The sequence below is a fragment of the Helicoverpa armigera genome, chromosome 13 (assembly GCF_030705265.1).
Source record: "Helicoverpa armigera isolate CAAS_96S chromosome 13, ASM3070526v1, whole genome shotgun sequence".
In the NCBI taxonomy this organism is placed as follows: domain Eukaryota; kingdom Metazoa; phylum Arthropoda; class Insecta; order Lepidoptera; family Noctuidae; genus Helicoverpa; species Helicoverpa armigera.
In genome coordinates this window covers 7,341,016-7,365,558 of record NC_087132.1, presented here as the reverse complement: position 1 = coordinate 7,365,558, position 24,543 = coordinate 7,341,016, and the positions used below count along the sequence as shown (strand labels likewise).

General features: G+C 37.2%; 1 protein-coding gene across 7 annotated transcripts in view; it reads right to left on the bottom strand.

Annotated features, from left to right (window-relative positions):
• LOC110370742 (dachshund homolog 2) overlaps positions 1-24,543 on the bottom strand; it is a 128,380-nt gene that overhangs the window by 17,686 nt on the left and 86,151 nt on the right. For all 7 annotated transcript variants that reach the window (XM_049840624.2, XM_021326659.3, XM_021326663.3 and 4 more), the window contains one exon: positions 12,550-12,633. In XM_049840624.2, the coding sequence (XP_049696581.1) occupies positions 12,550-12,633 (84 nt within the window). The remainder of the gene's footprint in view (positions 1-12,549; positions 12,634-24,543) is intronic.

Below are 24,543 nucleotides of genomic sequence, written 5' to 3'. Positions count from 1 at the left end.
ACTCTCAATTGAGTCAAGTGGGACAAAATAAAAGGTGAATTCATCATGGGGGTGCGAACCAACGCCCCCTGTCGGGAAACCAAGGCGGAAAACGTATGTCCGGTCCATTTGTAAACACTAACAGGTACTGGCAGCTTTTTGACAGTTTATTAAATTAAATTGTATTGGCGATTGTTTGTGAGCGAGCACTGTTTGTGAAGAAAGCGTGGGCGGCCACGTGATGAATGGTACTCACTCGTGAGATGTAATCAATTTGTATTACTACTCTGATTGATTTGCTACATGGGTAATTTAATATCATGAGATCGGATAGTTTTATTCGTTGGATTTTCCAATTGGCTGACATCTGCTGCTAATTAGATATAAGAATTATTTCCGAGCTGTTCTTGCGCAGTGATGCTAGTAACCAATTTATGATATTAGTTGCTAATAGTTCAGTTTAATATGTGCTACGTGTGAGAAAGGCCTAACTTGATTTCCAGAATAATTTACATAAATTTCCCATCAGTAAAACATGTCGCAATCATGAAATATGACGTTTAATGTTTTCCATAGTCACAAGCAATTATACAAAGAGCTGTCTGTTGTCTGTATTCAATTTTTTAACAATCAATTTAATTCATAAACCAAAGTAACCATTTTTTGCGCATGAATTTTTAATTACTTTACTGGTAAGTATGTTATGTAGGTAAGTACAGTAAAAAATGTATTTATTCCAAAGTTAAATTTAACTTTAAAATATTGTAGGCGGGTAGTTACCATACAAATAGCATTTCATAAAGGTCGTGTTTTCTGCATTGGTTGGTCAGCGATAAATGACGGGGAAAGGTTTTCACGAATCAATTTCGGGCCTCGTCATTTGATTATCCCAGTCGTGTACATGTAGTACTTACATCGAAAGGGCAGGAGATAATTCATTTTCGTCGAAATATTGTCTGGTGCCCGAAAAAATTAAATTACACGCTTGTATCATTTTGCCAGTCCCTGTTTGCAATATGATGGATTAGACCTAAAATGATCAACTTTAAAATGCTACTGTTTCAATTGATGGATTCGTTGTGAATAACAAGTTTTGGAAACCATTCGTTTTTATAACGAGTTTAAATTTTATTTATTGTAAAAAATTAAAGTAGCGGCAATAATTCCAAAATAGATAACTATTGAAAAGCTCAACTACGAACATTTCAGCGAATAGTTAAAGCTGTTTATAAACGTCTAAATATTATCATTGCGATAGGATCGTTTGCCTACATCGGAATCGAATAAACAAGCAAATGATTCCGCGATAAAAAGCAATAAGTCGATAAAACGAGCTAAGCCGAGTTGAGCGCATAAACCGAGTGTTTCATCGCAAATCAGACGAGAGTATATAAATGGAACCATCTTTCATGCGCTGACGAGAATAGAATTGATTTTATTGATGAAAGCTTCAATGAGTTCGATTTTCCAGGTTTAATGTTAATAAGATAAGTTTGGATTCATCTTTACGTTTTATTGAGCAGTGAGCTGGATTAGAATTGCTTTTGCGTGGGTGTAGTAAATGAATTTTGTTGTAGATACTGAATGAAATTCATTTCATCACAATACCTGAAACAGTCTCAACATACACTCCCTTAAAGTTAAGGTAACAATTAAAGTTACTTTGCAATAACTTAACGTACTGACTGTTGTTGTAACGTAACTCCGCAATAAACAAAAGAATTTCAACTGGCTCATGCCGGAAGTCTATTTTTGTCACTAAGTTAACAGTGGCAGCAGTAAATATGATATTAGCAGCAACTTTAATACGATATCCTGCAATGAAATCAGCGTATGGCTTCATCGATGTCTGCTACTCGTGTGTGGTCGAGCCGTAAACAAAGATCTTAATGATCGCACACCGGCCAACGTAAACAATTTATTAGCCCGCAATCGACAATCGTTACAATCGGTTCGTGCATTCGATGCATTGATACATGTTCCCTGAATCGAACCACTTCTCCGTTTGCAGACGTGTCGATTTTAATTGCATCACTATGATCACGTAAACACGTTCTTTACTTGTTTCGAATACGTATCAGGTTTTATTGTCGATTCTTTTCTACTTCTCGAATAGTTCAATCGATTATCGACTTGCCTTTTATCGCCTTTATGATGTTGTCTGACATGTAAACAAGATTTCTTGACCATTTTAAGACTGAGCGTTGACTATGGTGTAAAATTTGTGATCAATAAGCGATTTCCCCGAGACACCGGATGCGGTGCGCCGGCCACCAAGTTCAATTATTATTGAATTTCCTATGTCCGGGGTGAGTGCCGTACCGACAATTGGGGATGAGGCAATTCCTTTTTAACTTTCCTAAAATAATTTGCCAGTCTTTGATATAGTTTTGCAGCCTTTAGGATTTTAAGGGTGGAATTGGCAACTAATATAAGCCTGCCTATTGTTTATTTATTGGAATATTATACATTCCTGATGGACTTAAAGGCGGTTAGAGAAATGCAACTGTTCAAGTTCGACCGCGGCATTTGTATTGCAATTAACAGCAATAGCATAATAACTTCTTTTCCTAAAATTATACCACTGCGAAAGAAGACCTCCTCCATTAAATCAAATGTGATTCATAACAGCAAGGGTCAATAAATGTTAAGTGCACAATCGTCATGATTTACGCCGATTGTTGCTATGACTTCCGATCTCCTAAACGCCTCACCCCTGTTCAAGAAAATTATTTCCACAACAAAGAGTTGGGAATTAAAGTCCCGACTCACTCTGAAACTCCAATAAGACATTGGAGATTCCTGTTTTTGTTTGTTTCTATAATTAAAACGCGACTTAAACGCTCTTCCGATAATTATAAATCTACTTGATGTTGTTATTGCAGTGAATCGGATTTACGAGGGGATGTTTTGGCAGCCAATTTTCTTCGATTAGTATTGTTTCGGTTTAATATTTGTGCTGGATTTTATCAAGTCACGTTTTATCCTTTGGTTCATTTTAGATGATGGTATCATTCAAGAATCCTTATTGCTATGATATTAGGTAATACTTATTTTTACTTTTTTTTGATAATCTCCGAATGTTGCTGTTTATTTATGAATAGGGTACGTAGATAGTATAGAAACATTTGACTAGAAGTGGCTACCGTGTCACGGTGGCGGTCGTCGTGACGAAGTTTACACATCGGGCCAGTTTTCGTGAGCCGTATTTCGCAGCGCGGCCGGCGCACGGGTGGGCAGTGTTCACATTACCTTCGCCTGGTGGCCGGCTGACTCATTCCAGTGTCCCCGACCGCCAGTTTTGAACAGAGTTCTAACTCCCAGTGGTCTGGCGCTAACACGCAACTCCGCCTCACTAGTTCATACGCTCCGGTGGGCAATTTGGAAATTGTAGCTTAAATTTTGCTAAATTTGTTCATTTGTACTCAACTTGCTTGAATACAGAAATAGTTTTGATTATTAATTAATTGTTGATTGCGTGTACACGGGCTCTCTCACATGAAATTCTATAAATATAATGAAGATTATAATTATAGCCCAGTTTTGTTTACCTAGTATTTGCGTTGTATATGTTTTCTCTACCAAAATAAACTTCAACAAATACAAACAGCAAAGTATTTCGAAAGCAACCCCAGAATTCCGCAATCAATCCACCGAAGCGCAATGGAGAGGCGTGTCAAAAACTTTCTGCTAATCGTATTCAAAGCTAGAGAATTATAATTACAGTTAAAAGCGACAAGTTTAGTATCATGTTACGGACACGGCGAGCTGGCTCACGGCGCGTGCAGTCACTTGTATAATCGAGACTGGACACGCCAGCGCGACACTTCTTGCCGTGTTGACTCCGCGTCGCACTACCGGCTGCCCCGATCCAAGAAATTTTGTCGTGATTTTGGTCAGCCGTGTTTGGTTTAGTTTTGACTGGGTACTTGATTGAATTAGGTACGTTGTTGTGGGTCACGATTTAGTGTACCTTCCTTGAATTACAAACTGGTTTGTTTCATTATCTTTGATCTATTTTTATTTGTCGGTAATATTTGTATTTATATGACACCGACACTAAAACTTGATGCGGATGAGGTTTGTTTTTCCTCAAGACAATACACGAATTACAAAATTCATTAGGTATTTCGCCAATTTGCCGCTAAACTTCGTTTCAACTCCATCTTATTACGAGGAAACATTATAATATACATTGAAACCCGTTCTAACAATTTCACATACAATCATAAATTCTAATTTAGCTCGTTGGTGGATCTTGTTACCACCTCGCCTTCGGTTTTCCGGACTCATTGTATGTTACTCCCAAGACATCGCAGCCCCACACTACGTATATACAAAATTAATTAGACAAAATCTCGGGCTCTTGTAATATTTTATTATTATTTCTTATGTTGTGCGAGATTTTATTAGGACGTTATATTTATTGCTTTTCTCTTAGGTGTAATGAATCTGAATAGGGTCTTGATTAGCGTCGTTCCTGTATGGATGTGTTGCTACAAGTTTATAATTACAGTAGTGGTAATTACAAGGTTGCTTACATTGTGAAACCTTCGTCGGCTTTCCGTTTCGTTATCTCACTACGAATGCTGATGGTTTGTTAAATTAAACGTCATGTTGTGGATTGCTATTTTCTTGATTATAAAACGCCTATCTTTGGATAGTGTGCACTGTTTTAATTTAAATATAATCGGCTACCATTTTTACCACCTTGAAGAAAAAACAAACAATATTTTCATCATACAAAGGTAGCAACACTGCATTCGATATCTCGCTGAATATTTGCGGGCGAGTGAGTTGAACATTCTAGTTGCCTTTAAACGTTTCACAAATAACCCAAAGAGAACCAAAAGAGACTCGAACAATACTACTATCAGGGAAACGAACAAGATAAATTAAAGAAGTTGGACGCACTACAGCCTACAGCATCCCGATAAGGAGAGGACAGAGAGCTAGTTCTTAAAAGGTAGTCAATTGGTGTGTCCATCGGAACAACGGCACGGGCCAAACATCGTATTCTACTTAGCCGTGAAATGTGTAATGCTATGCGTTCCGTTTCAACGTCTTTGCCGCCCTTTAGTGTTACCTACCATTCCGGACTTGTTCACAAAGTTATAGGGTACTTCTCTACAGTTGGAGATGTTCAATGTAAAGAATCTGCAATTTACAGAGACAACAATTTGAATTTGTACGCACAACCCTTTCATAAACCGTGGAATGTAAAACATTAAGAGGATTGAACAACCCACATGATGAAATATAAACAAATGTAATTTAGAACATTATAAATTGGAATGGAATGTATTTTTCAAATGTATAATAGACTTAGGTGGATGCATTGGCTCGGAACTCGGAACTGACCAGTCGGTGAAATCTAATCATTTCCATTACTTCCGCGCGCTGATCTCATACTGCGCTTCATTTCACGAGAACAGCCGCGGGACCTACACTAATCACATTTTATATTCATTTGTTGGACTCTTTCGTGAAAAAATTTTTTTATTATTGCCAAAAAAGGTTTTCAACATAGAAAATATTTAAATGAATCATACGATAGGTTGAGAAGTAGGTGAACCAAGAAGATTGTAGCTCCGATTAATTCGTTTTGTTCTATATTTTTTCTTAACCCAAGACCAATACTTTGGAATCTGTAGTGGAAGGCCACAGATACAATCACGGAGCAAGGGGAGCGTGTCCTGCATTCTAGAGTACATGCGTATCGGGAAAAATGTCACGTAGTGGATACCGCGCCCGTAATAAGAACTCGCAAGTATGGCGAAGAATTAAATAGACCTGATGAAGGAATTATACGATAGTGGTGTTAACATATATTATGTCACGGCAAAGCTGGCAATTATAAGAACATCGGTGAATAAGCTGCCGAAAATTTTAACACTGAAAATATTTTTAGGAACGAAAGTATTGACCAAAATTGGCCTGTTAACTTTCAAATTAGAACTAAGACCGAAACGAGGCGGATAATGAGCACGAAGCTACAAACAGATTGAAACAATTTTTCCACGGCCACAGTGGAGCCAAGAAAAAAACTGAACGAAACCGCCGAAGCAACGTTCCTGTGTAAATATTTACCCAAAGTGGCCCACGAAAACTTTGTAACGCCGGCAACTTCTACCAGACCTCACACTTGCAAAAAACCTGCCAAGTGTGAGCGCGCCCTTGGACCGAAGATTCATTATAATTTCATTAAACGTTTTTCTTTTAATTTGGGAACTCATTTAATTTGCTGTTATTTATGACTGACAGTTTATAGGATTATTGTTCGTAAGTACATAATTAAAGCATATTATCCTGCTGCAAATCGTTTATTATTTATTATTTTATTGCTGATTAATATCAGAGAAATATCTATTAGGTGCTTATGTACTGTAGTTCGCACATAACGAATGTTTATTTGATGGTAGACAATTGTATGTTATACCTACCGACTTCAATAGGAATAATTGTTTGTTCTTTTTTATCAATTAAAAACATTAATTGCGAAATTTTCAACGCCAACACGATTGTTTTTTCTTCTTTCACGATCTTTTTCAGTTTTTAAATCCTCTGTCTGTAGGTACTAGAACTGACTGCGGAACCCTAAAAAGTGTGTAAGTGTTTTCGGTAATTGAATTCCGTACACGGTTGGTATCAGGTCCGTCGGCGCGGGGTCGCACGTCGCCTCGCGGTCAGGATTTGCCGTGTACTCTGAATACTTTTTCATTTTCCCACTCTCCGCGTGAGATATCGCTGGCATTTTTATGAGAACTCCGACTTCATTTGCGGATTCCTTTTCGTTGCTTACATGTTAATACCTACTGATTCTCTTAAAGGGTTGCGATGAAATATGACGGAAATGTTCTACTGTTGAAACTTACTTGTTGTTGTTGTACTTAAAAAGTTTATTCCTTACGCAAAATGTACATATAACAAAGACAATCCTACCAATAATATTAAATCAAGCACACACAAGGTTCAATTCCCATACATCTGCAGCGATTTATCAACAATTGAAATGGCTGGTAACATAGTTAGGCTATACAAACGTACCGCTGGCTGTAATAGGAGGCTTCCGTCTGGTTCACACAATAGCACCGACGTCCAATGCGCATTCGACAGATTGTATCTATTAAGGCCACAGTGCAGCCGAATTGAAGGACGCCAAATTGCTATACTGATTGGTTGCATCTAAATATTAGTGCTGTTTGGGAATATTAATGAAGTATCTAGTAATGTAGCGTTTGATACTGTCTTTTTATTAAGAGAAGGGTATAAGTATGTATTCAGCATAAGCATGTCAGGTGAACAGGATGTCATACCTGACACAATATTTTTCGTACTATCTGCTTAGTCAAAAAATATCAAAACTAAGAATTCAATCATAAAGTAAAAACAAAGCCAACATCATGAACTAAATCCTCACTATAACAGTGACACGGACAAATGATTGTCCAGTCATCGTATTTGCAAATGTATGAACTAATACAATTATCGCAGGGGAGGGCACTCGGCGATAGATCGCACTGACTACTGACGTATGTTGATACGATTGTACGCCTGTTAAACGATTTCATTTGAATTTGATCACTCGACTGTCCGCCAGTGATAATGTTTGTAGGGGCTGACTGACGTCAAATGTCCGTTTGCTAACATCGCTTTGATGTACATTCACGTACAATATGCTAATGAAAATCTGCTACTATACATTGTGCATTCATAGTAAAATGACACTAAAATTTTCTGATTTAAAGATTGTCGTGAGAGTAAGACTATTGTTTCTTTAAACTCCTATAGATTATACAGGTAACAAGCAACAATCATGGTAATTGTTTGCAATTACAAGACGATAGTCCATCATCTGTAAGCATCGACTTATAAATCTTTGTTGTCATTTAATTCTTATTTATGACGGAGAGTACGATGAGTTTCAGTAATGACCTTTGGATTGATCACATCGCATAGTGAGTTTTCGTGATACCTGCTTACCTATTTATTTTTAGGTATTGAAAAACAGTGATATCAAAACGAACCTCTTTTTCATAATAAAAATCCAATATGGTGCCCGATATGATACTACTTTAAAGTCCCTTGTATACAGGACCAACAAAATGAAATCAAGCATTTACGTATCATTTACGTACACACAACATACGAAGCCAACAGAAGATGTACAATATCAAATTCCTCAATTCCGAGAAATATCTTTAACAGGCATCGATAACCCTCCATTCCGGACATAATGTACGCATAATTGGCGTAACATTTCCATTGCGTACCCTTTCAAGACGCCTGTAATGCTGAGGCTACATGTTATTTAATTACGCAATCTCGAGCACAATGAGAATTATAGCAACTCCTTTACGTATCCGATGCATGGGGGACAGGGACGTATTTGGATAAAGGGATGGCAAGTTATGATGCGATGTTAGATGATATTGTAGCAACGGTTTATAGTTCATTTTGCATGTAATTTGGATGGTGAAATGTTACTGTGAAACTTACTTCATTATAAGAAAAGAAAAAGATTTTTTATTGTATGAATAAAGTTTACAGTTATGTTAATGCTAACACAAAAGTAAAATTAAATGTAGAGGATTAAATATTAAAAGGACGTTTCTAATTGCGTCCCTGCTTTCAAAAGGTTGAAGCCATGACCGGAACGCCTTGAAATCATAGGGCGAGAACTATGAAAGTCTTCCTATTTCCCTTCGAGCTCATAACATCTTCGGTAATGAAGGAGCGCCCTGAAGGGTGTCCCTTTCCGGGGGTGCAAGTCCGACTCAATTATAAACGAATATATCAAAATGAAATAGTGAGATGAACAAGGAACCCAACTATTGCCTACCTGAAAACTTGGTGTCAGATTAATTAAAACCGACAGTTAATTGAAGTATGCCAGAAATCAATCTTTCCATATGTAAACATGTTTTACTACAGTTGAAATCAATAAGAAAATCTCCACAAATGGCTACCCAATGAAATCTAATTTTCAATAGTAAATTAATTACACAGATTACCGCATAGTACGCCATTTAAATAGAATCGCTGTGCATTACGAAAGCGCTAGATGCCCATGCGATACTGGACTATTCAATACAATATCTATTATGAATGGACGCGGCCCGCGAAGGTTGATTAGACTCGTCGGCTCTATTCCAATTTTCATGGTGTACTGCGATCCACGGGCCTGATTGATTGTTATTGGATCGCGGTAGCCGGTATATTCCACTTGCTCTAGAATCGCACGTAACTTTCAGCCTATACCAATATTAGACGTGCTTTGCTGAAACACAAACACGACCATTTTGCAACTGGAATACTACCGCTACATTCGTGTGGTAACCCATTCTAATTGTACTTATTTAATGAGTTCGATTAAAGTCACGTCGGTATGTGTATTCTATTAAATCGATAGAAATCAGCCAAGAGGCTATTTCTTATGAAATAATTTTAAGATCAATCTTATCTTCATAAGCGATCAGCCATTTCACTGTTATTATCGATCAATTTTACACAGTTCGGTCATTTTAATAATCCTAAGGCAATATTTCGGAACTCGATCGCTGCAGTTTTACATCTTCGTTTTTTTATGAGAGATGGCAAACGTATCAAATGCCTGAACCTTTTGTTCCATATTTCAGGATTGTTGAGTTAAAATGCGTCAGAAATCGAACAGAATGTAATAAAGAGTGGTAAATTCCACGGGAGCGGTGACTATTCATCTCAGGTTCCATGAACCACTATTGGTTGTGCGAGCTTTTGTAACTAAAGTGGTATTTCACAGCGTCGACGCGTGTACCGCTATCTGATGATTGGTTTTTGGCAATTAACAGTATTGCTCACGTCGCAATCGAGTTCATTCACCGTGTGAATTATGTATGGAGCCTCCATTTCCCTCTTTGTTGCGCAGTTCTACTTACTTACCCCTATACCACAGCCAAAATATTAAATCTTATGCATGTGTCTGTATCCCACGCATCGTGTGCGTGTTAGTCTTAAATGCAAACGTTTTTAGATCACATTTTGCATAAATGCGCGGGATTCTTCTAGATTACGGTTCACTGAACATTATTACAATAGAAGATAGTAATTATAAGAAGTGACAGGTGGCGTGCTCGACACCTGTTGGCAAGCGAGCCTCAGACACCCTTTGTACAATTGTACTGCTACAATGATATATACGACTTTACTATTCCAACATGTACGAGAAAATGCTGAGCTGCAGGCTACAAATGCATTTCCTAATAATGTCGGATTACAAAACGGAAGAGCCGTCGATAAAGGTGTTAGCACGACTAGATAAGTTGTCAAAAAGCTTTTAAACTAGATCGAAGATCGCCAAATACTCTAGGAAACCCATTAGCAGCGATTTCACAGCTACTATAAACACTGTACAATTTACACTGGCTAAGCACCCAGTTATATGCACATTATTACAGATTGTTAGTCACAATTTTGTAGTTTGCTGTAAGCGGTCATATAATTATAATACGCGTTTCAGAAGCAATAATTATTTTCATTATACGCAACGGCAAGCTCGCAGGCCTGTCGTCCCTTTATTAACATTTAAATTTATATTGCATTATAGATAGTTCAACTCAGATTTGCGCGCGGCCCTATGTGTGCGTCGGCTTGTAAATATACAACTTTCGTTCGTGTGACAGTGACGTCGTCCGAGCATGACGTGTTCTTATCGCTTTTTGTTATGGGTACAGTCGTTTACGAAAATACTAGTTATTCACGGAGAAATTATTAAGGAGTCAGGTAAAGCGTTTCAAAAAATGAAACAACATTCAAAGCTTCTTATTAAATTAAATATAATTTTCTCATACGTCTTTTCAAATTGACATTGACATTATCTAAGAAATAAATAAGGTGAAATATCTAAAAGATTAATTAAATACTTCTTACATATTTTCTAGCTCGGGGTACGCGCACAATAAATAAAAGTGTGGACTAAGAATGTAAAAAGAGGTATAATCTAGTATAATAATGTAAACAAAATGTGTGGGGAATTAAAAAAAATTATATTGCTTTGCATAATGTCGACCAAAATAAGACGAAAATAATGAAACTCATAAATGAACGTTTAAGTCAAATTGATGAAGGGATGTGGGGTAATACTTGTCGACATATATAAAAGAAAAAAGAAGATTACTATAGACATTTTGACATGGAGTCAGAATTTATAATTCACCTTGGAGAGTAGCGAATCCGAAAATTCATCATTTGATTTTTCAAGTAGCGATTCATAATCATTATAAATAAATAAACATTAAATTACGTAATAACTGTTTTTCTTTAAACACCCGTATACAACCCCTAAATAACTGTATTGTACCCGACTGTACCTCTTGTCACGCACACAAAGTCACTGTATATGTACAAGGGTTACCCACACATAGGGCCGCGCGCACGACTGAGTTGAACTTACTATAACACAAGAGAAATGTCTACCTTGATAAAATACCTATCCACGCCACCTTTATGTCGTTTGTGACATGTAAAATCGTTCTCAGCGCTGACATGATGCGAATTAACGCGTTATTATTTAAAGTGTAAAGCTCAATATGGCTCGTCGTATTGTCTTCAATAGAATTAAACCCTTTGTCTCAAGGCGTCAGTTCACCGTTGCCATGTCGCCTGACATTTGTACAAAGGTTACCTCCATTCTGTCGGTTTTCTTTTTACTGGCTGACATCATGTTGTACTGGCGAAGAAAGGGTGGTATTGTGTTATGTTCGAATTAACCTTTACGTTTGTTTGGACTAGCCCTGTGCAATGATATCGCACTATTCATTTCGTTCTTCGATATTATGACGAACTCTATCTACTCCGTGCTTACACTATGCAAAGTTATTGTAATTCCACAGATTACGAATTATGGCTGTACACATTTTCCAATTATGGTAGCTTTGACCCACAGCAATAAATGTACGTCGTTTATACCACAAACAAATTTAAACCTTCAATGTAGCGAAGCAAAATTGTCTTAATAAATAGCATAATTATGGTGATTACGTAGACGTCAAAGGAACCCATAAAACTATCAATGAACCTATAAATCGAAGAAAACGTTGGAACACGCGAGCACCGGGCTTGGGAAAGTACAGAAACAAATAGATAACATTAACAATAAGAGACGGTGTGAGGTTATAACGTGTGAAAATACGTATAAAAATGGAATTAATTGAACACCCACAACACATTGTAGCATAAACAATTATGGAAGAGGCGCCGATAGGTCGGTGGCACGGAAAGAAAATTGGCAACATAAGGCACGCCGTGTAATATGAGAAAATAATAGTTTTAATGTTGGAAATAAATAACGCGGCGAGGAGGAAGACAATGGTCTCGTAACAAGATCTCCTGTTAATTGTGGCGAATGCGGCGAGCACCATTCGACCGTGATTTATGGACGTGTTCAAATTAAGCCCTATTTGTTCTTTACTGAATCCTTGCCTTGTTATCGACGGCTTTCACATATTTAAGACTAGGACGAGTATTCCAACCCTGTAGAATCTACGCACACTGGTTGAATTTAGATATTGGCTGTAATCTAATATGACTTACCTCTCATTTTCTGCTCGTCGAGAAGTTGCCGTTCGAGGTTGTCTTTTACTTCCCGTTCCCTCAAAACGTCCATTTTTAATTCAGCTGCAACAATAACAAAAATCTATGTTAAAATCATAATACCTAACAAATGAATATGTGTGATTATGCTAAGCTTTTTTATTGTTTTACAAATCAATATCGTAAAATTCAAGAAGATAAATCCAATAAAAGAAAATGTTAGCATAAACAACATTTTAAGTTAAATAAATGGTTCATTGTGTACAAAGGCATTGTATAAATTTAACAGTGAGCTAAACCGGTAACAAGGCCTTCAGCTAGGGGCCGATTAGGAGCATAAACACGGATTAACTCATTCGGAATCCCGGTACTATTGTGAAGGAGTCGAATTGAGAGATTTGCATAACTTTCAATTAAACCTAACCTGACGGAAATGATTAGGGGAGGAACTTCCTATTTGTGTGTACCTTACCGTCTATAGTCAATGCTTAATGTTTCGATTGATTGTTTAATAATAATTGCATTGATGAGATTAAGTCTAAGATGTCTAATTTTAAACATAAAAATGCATTAGGTGTTAAATGTGCTGTAGGTAACTCAAAACTACATGAATATAAAGTATACAATTAATTGTAACGCAATTTCATTATAACCATGATGACACATAACAGTTTAAGCTCAATGCTATTTTCACGCACTAACGAATTAGCAGCAAATTATAAAACTATTATTGCCATTAATTCTAAGTATAAATAGATCAATGTCAGACACTAATTGGCTGCAGGTGATACACTTACCTACATTTAATGCTTATGTATGCAAGCTTGCTTATTCAGTTATATAATAGCGCTATAACAGTAAATTGTTCTGTAATATTGCATTTGAATTATGCCCTTTTTAGGGATCGGCAAAAATATGCAGAAAGATAACATACGTCTGGATGACAAGTTGCCACAAATAAGAAAAACATCCTTCATCGCACTTTATATAGTACCTCCTTTCAGAAAACTATCACCCCCTAAACTTAACTAAGACTTTATAAGTCACGTTCTAAATGTAAATAAACAGGCCCGCTTTCAATCAGGTTAATCTCAGCATCGATAAGCGTCTAATATCACGCCATACGTATGTAAAGTCACTGGTGACTCGAATTTGAATAGAAAGAGGTCATGCCCGCTCACAGTTTAATTTGGTCCCTTATTCAATTAGGTGCCTAAGCTACGGGTACCTAATGGTGGTCGTAAGGGGATCTCGCTGATTAACTCGCGTTGTTAGCACCTAAGGTTACTGCAGCGCATTACTTGAAAGATTTAATTTGAAAATATGGCTGAGAGCCGGCGGGGAATGTGAGCGTTTGTATGTGATGTTTACTGTTGTTTTAGAATAAGCTTTATTTTAACAATTTCGGTGGGATGCAAATTAATAGAGGTAGAACAGATATGACACCGTGGCATTGTCACCTTTTTGGTTTGATTGAAACTACCAGGTGTAACAAACTGCACTCATGTTTGTTGTCTGTAACTCTGAAACTTTGAGTTTTAAAACACTCTGTATAAATTACTCTTTGCTGTGCTTTCGGGGCATAAAAATACGCATCTCTTTGGCAGTCTTCTCAAATAAAATCAATAGGTATTACCTACTTATCATATCTATATTAGTATGAATAAAGCAGCAAACATTGTCCATGTTATCAAGTCGGTCCCGCAACTATCTTGTTCAATACAGCGAACAGTTTCGCTTAATAATTCCGTTAGCGTTTTAATTATTCCCACAGATTCGATGTAAGGTAACAGTCTATTAAGAACCGCTGCTACCAACGTATCTGATAATAGTTATGTACGGACAATGTTATGCTCAAATTGAGTTGATTTAGTTGCAGGAAGTTGGCTATTGATTTACGAGACGATGTGGTGGAAATCGCTGAATTAGTAATGAAGTTAAATTAGACTTACAGCAAGGAAATCTAGACCATTAAGATGAACATAACTCTTAGTCAGATTTCGTTTGAAAAATCAAAATGGAATGTGGCAATACCAAAACAAAGTACAAACAAATATAGCCAATTACGAGTAATTCCCAACGCGTCAAAAGAACTGGTGACCACAGATATGCATCTACAATGATACGAACATACGAGCAAAGAGGTAGCCCGGTCGATGCTCATGCGCCGTATCGACGAACAAAAATCTTCGCGATAAACCAGAGACAAGTTAACTTGCGCTCGCGCAGCTTATAATAAGGTCCCGAGATATATGTATGAATATCGCACAATAGCTATCTCGGATTGTGATCTTGTAAATTGAAACGTTGGCTTACTCATCGTTTGTTACTAATATATACTATTCAAACCCTGTTTTGGCCTCGAACACTTCGTGGGTTTCGAAGGTACTCGTGTTCAGATTATGTATCACGAAATATCGATTTGAATCAATGTCTATCATCGTAAATATTATTTACAGTATCTACATGGAAAGCACAATCATTTAAATAGTTTGTATAAAAAAACTACACAGTTTTCTCGCAACGTACAACTTGTTTAGCAACCTCAAAAAGAGGAGGTGCTTATTTTTATCGATTTGTCATAAATCCCCAGCCACAACATCTATAACAGTTTTTTTATGAACAAAAAGCGTCAATCTCGAGACCGCATCGGTTGCGAGATTAATTTCGAATCAATCCCGGTGTATACTGTAATTTAAGGGGCTTTTAGTTAAGAGTGGTTTCGCACATGAGACGTAAATTACCTTTGTCGAGGGATGGCCATTAAGGGCCCGCGTCGGTATGCGCCGTATCTTAGCATCTCGCGATTTGCGAGTAGAAGAGCTTTAACAAAAGGTGCTCCCGGTGGTCCCTGCGTACTTAGCGACCATCTAAGTATCTCTGTATTGTTTTACAATAGCCACAGAGATACCTCATATCGATCGATTACTATGATTACTCCGCTCAACAGTCTCGATACGAGTCATTATTGAATGCTTAACAATAATAATATCTCATCCTAAATCGAATGAAATAAAAACGATTATATCAAAATTAGCGACCCATAAATCATCGGAACACAGACACTAAGAAGGCAATACAAAACCGTTCCTATGAAAACGTTTATCGATAAAAGAGAAAACCAAAACACAAGCGGAACACTCGATTATTAAATCGATCTTTATATCGGATCAATCAAATTTAAAACCTGATCGACTTGCGTCCGACGAAAAAATTATTACTTTATAAATAAAATAACAATAAAAACGATGCGCTTCGCTCAAGGGAATATATAATTATGGACAATTATTATGATATCGAAACTCAATGGTCGATAGATGATTGAAAGGATCGAGACCCATAAACAAAAGGATCAATTTTGATTACGCAATTTAATAATGTTTCGAAGGTAAGTAATTAGCTGATAATCATAATCGATACTTAAAAGAAACGGGAAGACATGAGTCAAGTGGGGTTTTTATTGTTTTTTGCCGGCAGTCAAATGTGATTCCCGAGTCGCGAAGGGTCGCGGGTATAAATTCTATTTCTCTTCAATTTCAGTGCACTCAGCAAAAACAACAATAATATTTAAATTTTGAATATGACGCCCTTTGAGACATGCTGTGTGTACGAGATCAAGCCAAGTTACTTATAATAACGACTCCTCAGAGATGTTCTACGTTCTACGTTTTGATTCAGTTTAAATAATCTGATTGAGACGGTATAAAGATATCGTTAGTAGCTACAAGTTAGGACAATTTAAAAGGTGTTAGACAAAACTGAGAATTTATTACCTGTCTGTGAAATAGCTTAAGTACAAAGAACGAAACGGTAAGTCATAGGGTGAACGAATTAAGACATATTTTCACAGCCCCCGACATCGCGAACACGAAGTTGAGCTTGCAGTTAAAATAACAATTAAAGTCTTCGTGAAATTTACGACTCAAAACTGGCAAAATAATTTAAACGAGCGTTGCGGTGGAAGCGACCGAAATGGGGCTTTGAATTGGGAAACAAAAGTATGCATTCAGATCACCCTCCCGACTACCTTTGGACGTTTTAACTTGAAGTGGGAGACTCCGACAGTCTTAAGGTGAAATTTTAATAGTAATAGCATAAGGAAATATTACTCACGAATATTGTTGATTTAAGCACTTTTAAAGCTTTAACAAAGACGCCTGATATGATTTATACAGAATCTTTTATGCGCGGATTAAAATTTGGCCAGAGATACAGGAGTCGGGCATCCCTACTTATAGATTAAGTATAAACACATTAACTGAATTGACGATCCTCTTAAAAGGTAAATTCAAAGTAACGGTAATGGTTGTCATGGCGCGGAAAACGAATTTTCTTCCCTATGCCTTTTTTAAATTTACAAACCGGCAGCAATTTTATTTTATTGTTATTAGATTTTTCCGGCTTATGTCACACAGCGATGTCACTGCGGAGGATTATTCCCGCAGTCTCCACGCTAATAATCATAAGAATTGCTTCCCTTTATTATGTGTGAAATTTAGAACGTAAAATCTTTTGCTGCTTCATCTTTGTCACGCAAATTTTCACCCTACATAATACGAAATAAGAGTACTTTTTAAAAGGCAAAACTCGAATGCCCTTCATAAAAAACACACTTGCTAGTACTACTTTATTCGACGGGAAGATTTTGTCATACATGTGTAACACATAATTTTATGAATATATTATAAGGGATTTGCATTTGGTATGTCGCTACCGACTCGTAGGTTTGACGAGCGTCGTAAACCTTGCCACTCTTGTATAGCCTTATTACTATGTTAAAGGTACAAATAATGAAGATGTCGTCGCAAAATGGATTAAAAAGTAGTAGCGTATCGAGCGTGCACTGTCTGAATAACTCGTGGTGTTATCGCCGCACGCGCACCCAATCTGCGATCGAAACACACCGGATAAGATTATCCGGTAGCCTGTATTATTTTAATGAGACTACACGACTCCTCGAGATTCGATACGATACGAAAAAGCTTAGGTAACGAAGCGAATAAAAAATATACGGGTCAAAAGAGATATCAACCGGCCGTGGCGAGATGACGGGCCGGCCGACGGGAATACTTTTCCGAGAGGGATTTTTAAATTAGCCACCGAACACGATAAACTTGTGTACATCTACATACCAGCTGACGGCAGATCGGCTGATACCATTATGTCTCTGGTAAGGCACCGATTAAAAAATATCCACATTTATAAGCGGACAACATCTGGTGGTATTTAAATAAGATATAAACGCGGAGGTCCGCGAATGTTTTGTTTTTCGACTACACATTTTCTTTCCCCGGTGGATGCTCCCCTCGCCGGATATATTGGTATTAAAAATGTAAGGGAGATTTATGCGAATGGCTCTAAGCTTTCATTAGATGTTTCTTATGCGGTGTTTTTGCGGTCGCCGCTCCCTGACCGGTAATTTTTCATTTTTGTGCAAACTTCCCGATGTTTCCGCGGCGTACCTAAATTTAACTGCATATAAAGAATATTAATGCTCCTCCGAGTCGCGGGCAGGTGTACGCTATGACTTATTTTATTTCAATTCCCCATCTGCAATGGGAATAGAAATTGCTAGAAATGTTTTTAATGAAAAATAATGGAGCAAGTTCTTTTTAATGGAGGAAGTGGAAAAAATTGCTGGGAGCATTTTTTACAGCGGTTAGATAATACTAAGTTAGAAATAACAGATGCAAATAAAACAAGTCATAAACAGGACTATCAAACATATTATTCCGGCTTGTAATTCCGTATGTAAATTACCAGTAGAACAAGCGTTCACTTTCCACCCCATGGAGACAAAATACGACCACTATAACATGAGCTGGGATGACGTTATCAAAACTAACAACTGTAGATCTCATTTCTTGGCTCGGGAAACTACTCCCGTGTCCTTGGGTTACGGGTTACACGGAGCCTAAATATTAAGAGCACTTAGCTATGTTACCACCATGTTTATTAAAGGGATGGAAGATTTTTTTATTTCCTCTCTCGGGTACATGATTAACTTCATAATTTTCGAAAACGCACGCTTTTGGAAATAAATTCAAATGTAGCAAGTTTAACACTATGTGAAACACTATGTGATTTTAATTAGAGAGAAAAGAAAAGCTGGCCTATAAAACTACCGCCAGGTTGACTCCGGTTCTATTTGAAGAATCCCTTATAAATAAGTACGAGTTGGCAGATCCACACATTGTGTAAGGCCACGCGCACACTAACGCGAACAATTCGGCGTGCGTCACATTAAATTATTTCAGCTAAGTAATTCCGAGCGGTTAATTATTGCGCACAACCTGCGACGAGAGTTGAGAATGTAATTATTATTAAACTTTACGATTGTCTCACTTTACCCCTTTACTTTACCTTTGCGAGCCAAACTGACCTATCCGACACCAGCAAACAAAGGAATTTAAGCTTTAGTACCCAGACCTTTAATTCTATTTTCAACATCTCAGTAGAAGTGAGTACGGTTTGTGTTTGCAAATTGTGCTACATTAGATCCCGAGATCCTGAGGGAGTTTCTTAGCTTGTTGCGGTACAGGATTCATATTTGAGCCACTGTCTATAAATTTATATGTAAGCATAAATTCGGATTGCTATAACTTCTTAATTGAAAACAATTCTATTTATACCTTTGTTAGTAAGTTACATTATACATTGAAGCTCTGAACTATTCTGACATCTTCTAAGTTTTAATATATGATATTTTATTTCATAAAAATTAGAACTTATAGGTAGATTTAGTCAGTATTTTGTGACACTACTGAAAACATTTTCTTTCCGTTGCAAATGTTTTATCAAGTGTTTCTCTTTATTTTGTTTGAAAATATTATCATGTGAAATGGTAGTAGCTTTACAAATAGTTCGTATGAGTGGCTTGATGAATTCAACAGTAGTGCTGTAGCCTCGAGCGATAGAACGGCACAACCCTTCGCTCCTCGCGGCAATAGGATTATCATTCTTAAGCAGATAAGATACAGAACACGTTTTATCGACAATACTATTATAACGTATGTATTCAGTATCCAGAATTATTATTCAATTCACTTCAATTACGTATGCATTATGCAAAAGTTTATGAACTACAATTTCATGGAATTTGAGCAGACACAAAATTCTTCACTAGCATACCAATCGAATAATGAAGGTAGTTCACAAAATATAAATGTAAAAATCAAAAGGTACCTAATCCGGAAAACCGTACGTTACTAAGTGGATATCAATAACAAAATCAAACGTAACAAAACCGCATACACAGCCGTACAAAGCGACATTCATCAACAATAGACCTACGTCTGCATAGAAGTGAAATTTAATATTTCCATTGTTAATATTTGAGCATTACGCCCGGGGAGTAACACGCTCACAAAGTTTTCCCCTAAGAAAATAAGGATAATTATTTATCCTTACACAAACACGAAAGAAGCATTTTCTGATACAATAACAATAATTGACTCGTGCCTTAAATATTCTATTTTCAAAGTACCTGAAAGCGTATTATTAGGACCACGACCTTTTAGCGGCGTAAAATGAAATGTCACTTTGAGGCATCCAGTGACACAAGTGTGTAACAAAGTATCTAATTTTCTACTTTGGGTATCAACGAATATTCACTTGATCTAGTTGCCAGTTGGACATACTCATAATTATTAGAAAAATGTTATATGAACTAAGAATTGGCTTGCTAGAATTAGTAACGGTCTAGCTAGATTATTTTCTACTTTGATGGTCTCCTATCAGACCCGAATCAGAATCTAATCAGTGTCTGTGTAATTACCAATTCAGTGGACACCAGTTCACAGATTTGCACATGTCAGGTAATCTGGTAAGCCACATTCAATATTCAAAGCAGGCCCCGCTAGATGGCGCGCGTGTGGTCGAGTCGCGTGCGCAATGTAACCGGAGCGACACGCGCAAGTAATCCAATATGGCCGCCCGTGTCTCTCGCGTATCGGTACATTGCAGGAATGGCATTTTAATATCCCGCACTTAATGTCACTTATTGTTTACTTAGTTCATCGAGCGAGCGAAAACCACAATGGCTTTAAACATAGCTAGAGTTAGAACTTGCTAAACAAGTTTTTGATGCAGGCTGACATAATAGTGAATCTCGCATTAAGTAAGAATATTCCATAATGCTCGGTAAATGGATGTAAACAAACAAAGATTGCATTAACCGATTTTTGCAGCACACCTCGTCGTTGCACAATGGTGCGAAAGCTGGCGCGGCCCGGCAACAATGCGTCGTTGCTTGTATCTGCGCCTGCACATCTCGCGGTGGCTCGTTAAGCCGCTGGGGGCGGTTGTTTGTACTGCGATGGGAGCTAGCTCTCAGCTGAGTTATGAACTTATGACGGCCGCTCGTGATGAACACCTATACTGACAAATCCTGACTCTGTAGTTGAATGTTATGTATAATCGAACTGACAGCACACTAGCGATGATGTCGTAATTTTCACAAATGCCGTGGCTTGGTTCGCTTTTGTTGGTAGGAAAATTAGTTTTCTGATAACCTGACTTAAATATTGTAGGCATTTGTGTGGGTAAGTATTGATATTTGTATCGAACATTAGCTGCGTCATGAAAGACAAACAAAGGCCTAATCATAACATAAATCAGTTCAATCAGCAGCACAAATGTAAAATCGCACATAAAACAGTAATTTAGCTTCACCCCGATAATGTCGGGTCGTCAGCATTGTAAAAGCTTTCATATCAATTGAATCCATTAGCTGAGTACACAAGTCTTGTCTGTCTATTTGCTCATCAGTTTTTATCATTGGCCAGTCCATGTTTGTTCGATCGCTCACTACGTTATTGATGGGCTGTTTCCCTATAACGTGTCATATTTGCAGTTTGGTGACGCCATTTGCGACACAAATTACAGGTGACAAGGACTTTTGTGATTGAAGCCACAAGAATAGCGATTAGCTACACTGAAATGACCTTTGAATATTAAAATACCAACTGTAAATATCTTTTCAATTATTGCTCACATGCCCAAAAAGTAATTAGAGAAATTCTGTATCCATAGAAATAAAATCAAGAACAGCAAACTTTTGTTTTATAATATTCAACTAGATGGCGCTAGGAGTGAAGATAACTCAACCTGTTAACTTCGACAAGAAGGTATCACTGGCATTACATTACATTATATATTTAAATTAAACGCTTTCTTAAAGCAAATAAATACGAATCTTGACCGGAGCTCCATAAAGTGCTCACGGGCTATCTGCGCGCGCGCCATTTGTCCGTTGACCAGCACTTAGCTTAACAAAAACTGATAGTTGTTAAACAAAATAGCGTAACAAAACCAAGGCAACAAGATCGGACCATTTGGTACAGAAATAAACTAAGCAGTAAGAATTAACAGGGATAAAGGCTTAAAAGAGTAGCCGAAGCAGATTTATGTCGCAATGATCGCAATCGGCCGATTCACCGTGTTACAGGCGTTTTGTTTTTTAGTTTTGATCAGGAATGCGTTGATGTACCGCTTTCGGAATTTTATGTGATCGGAGAGAAAGTTTTTGTTCTGATTTAACAATTTGCTTTGTCTTTCTGTTAGTGGGTTTGATGAATTTCACAGATTACTTATTACATTTTGAATTCATTGACCTAATCCTTAGCTAAGAGACACTTAGCAAAAGAGTACCTACAAGTCAAATAAAAGCTACCACAGTATTGATTCACGTGTACTTCAAAACCTTAGAAAAACCCACATACTCAAACCCTATCAGGAAACACGAACACACCTCCAAAAGCTATTTCCAAACATTTTAGATCAAACTGCCAACAAAACGCACTTGAAAAGGCCACAATATGACACCTATTTCCCATTCATTGGCACTCTATTTACACGTACGAATCGACACCAGTTTATCACGCACTCCTTTGCTACCCCTCGCCAGTTATCTGATAAGCCGGTGAATGCAAAACATTTGTCTGCTCCAACCCATTCTGTACTAGTGTAAAAATCGTCAGCGAATGTTCTAGATAGTGATCTGTCATTTGCGACTGCGAGGGGACCTAGCCGACTTTGTTTGCTTAGTTGTTCATAGTTATGATGGTTTTCACTCCTTTTGTGAGTTCAAAATGATTTCTTTACGTGTTTGAATTTCAAAACATAGTACAGCAGGCCTGTTTTTATAAAGTCAAGTGACCTTTAACCCGAGTAGTTGCTATAGGTGCACCATGCATCTAGAAATAAACTCAAAAACCAAGAAGATTGGCTCAATTATGACTACGCACGTAACTGTGTTGGTAGAGAACACAAAAGATGAACGCAGCACTGATTGCTCCTTACAGAACATTAAAAGGATTAAAACAAAGAATCATATAGCTGGCACATAAGAAACAAAGCTGGCCAACTAAAGCTCAATTCAGCCAGTAACACCTATCAATTGAGTCGGAGCGGAGCGAGCGGCCGATTGCCGTAATTTATATAAAAAGAATTTCATCGGTAAAGTTCGCCAGACACATCGATTCGAAAAAATGTTTCATCAACAATAATTTTATTATCGTAATAACAAAATTACTGGGTTTGCTGACGTGCTATTTTGATCCTTAAATATACGAATGTAAGGTTTTCGTTTAACCTTTACTTATATACCAGGGGGAGAAATGGAACCTTTTGTTAGCCTATAGCATTATTATTTCTCATTTTGTTTTGTTTATTAATACAATTGGCTGGAGGCGCAATATTGATATTCAAGTTTGATGATGACTCGCACCAGTCTTCTCCCTGAGCTCTGTATTTTTATGGGATTTTATAACAACTGAGTTGTGTTGTTTCTTTTTCGTTTAAGTAGGTTCCCGCAAATTAAATAATTCATAATATTGAAAAACAAAAACAATATTGCATAGCAAATTCATTGGACCAAAAAAAAAATACTTTTCGAAAGAGAAAATAATGTTCTTTGAAGACTGGTAACAAGTAAAGCGTTCACTCACAATAAAACAAAATAATTTTTACGCCGTTCTCATACCATAAAGCACGGATTATTTCTCATGGAGAAAACGGAATGACGTGAATAAATAACTCGCAGAAATATCAATTAAACAATTATGCTGTCCGAATGGAATCGTGTGTAATGATAGTGGGCCCGGCTATAACTCAGGCGCATCTGTACTACGGCTATTTGCAAAAGGCACGACATGCGCCGTGCGCGCTCACTACGTGGCCATGTCTCTTGTGTTAGCCTAGCTTATCTATTATATCTTACACATTTTATATTGTTCATTTAACATTATTCTAGCTAAAAGGAAATTCCACCTTATTCAACCCATTTTATCGCTTAATTCCCTGCATTTAACCGATACAATAAACTATCTGGGTCATGTTTTAAATATAATAAAAAATGCAGCAAACAACGAAGATACGCCTGCAGTAATTACAAACATTAGAAACCCTGTAAATGCCTAAGGCAACAGGTGTCTTTATCGAAAGAATTTTCGTTCGTCGAAACTTTATGCTTAACTGCCCAATAATATAAGAAAATATTTCTTGAACACTAAAAGCAGTAGGTCTCAATAAATAAAGTGCATGTTTATGTCGTAGTTAATTGACACAAACGCATAAATACTTGCATCATAAAGTGCAGCCCGGAGCGTTTCCATACGTGTTGGGCGCACATATCATACAAGTACCTATAATGTACAACAAAACTGCTGTTTACCGACTATTTTCTAATTTTAATAATTTCGCGTAATAACGCAATAAATAGACAACATATAATGCGATGCAAATGAAACGTGTGTCGTTAATACGCGCTCGATACCAGAATGTAGAACTTACAGGTTAAAATACGTGATCTAAGATCCTAACAGCGGCTAATCAATGTTGCTTATACGTCAGATTACGCAGAATCGATTCACGCGAGATCTTGACTAATATCGATTATAACATTTACATCGATACAGCTTCCTGCATGTTACACTGTCTCCATATTATAATCTATGATAATTTCATATGTAAATTCTGAAACGGTGCCTTCAT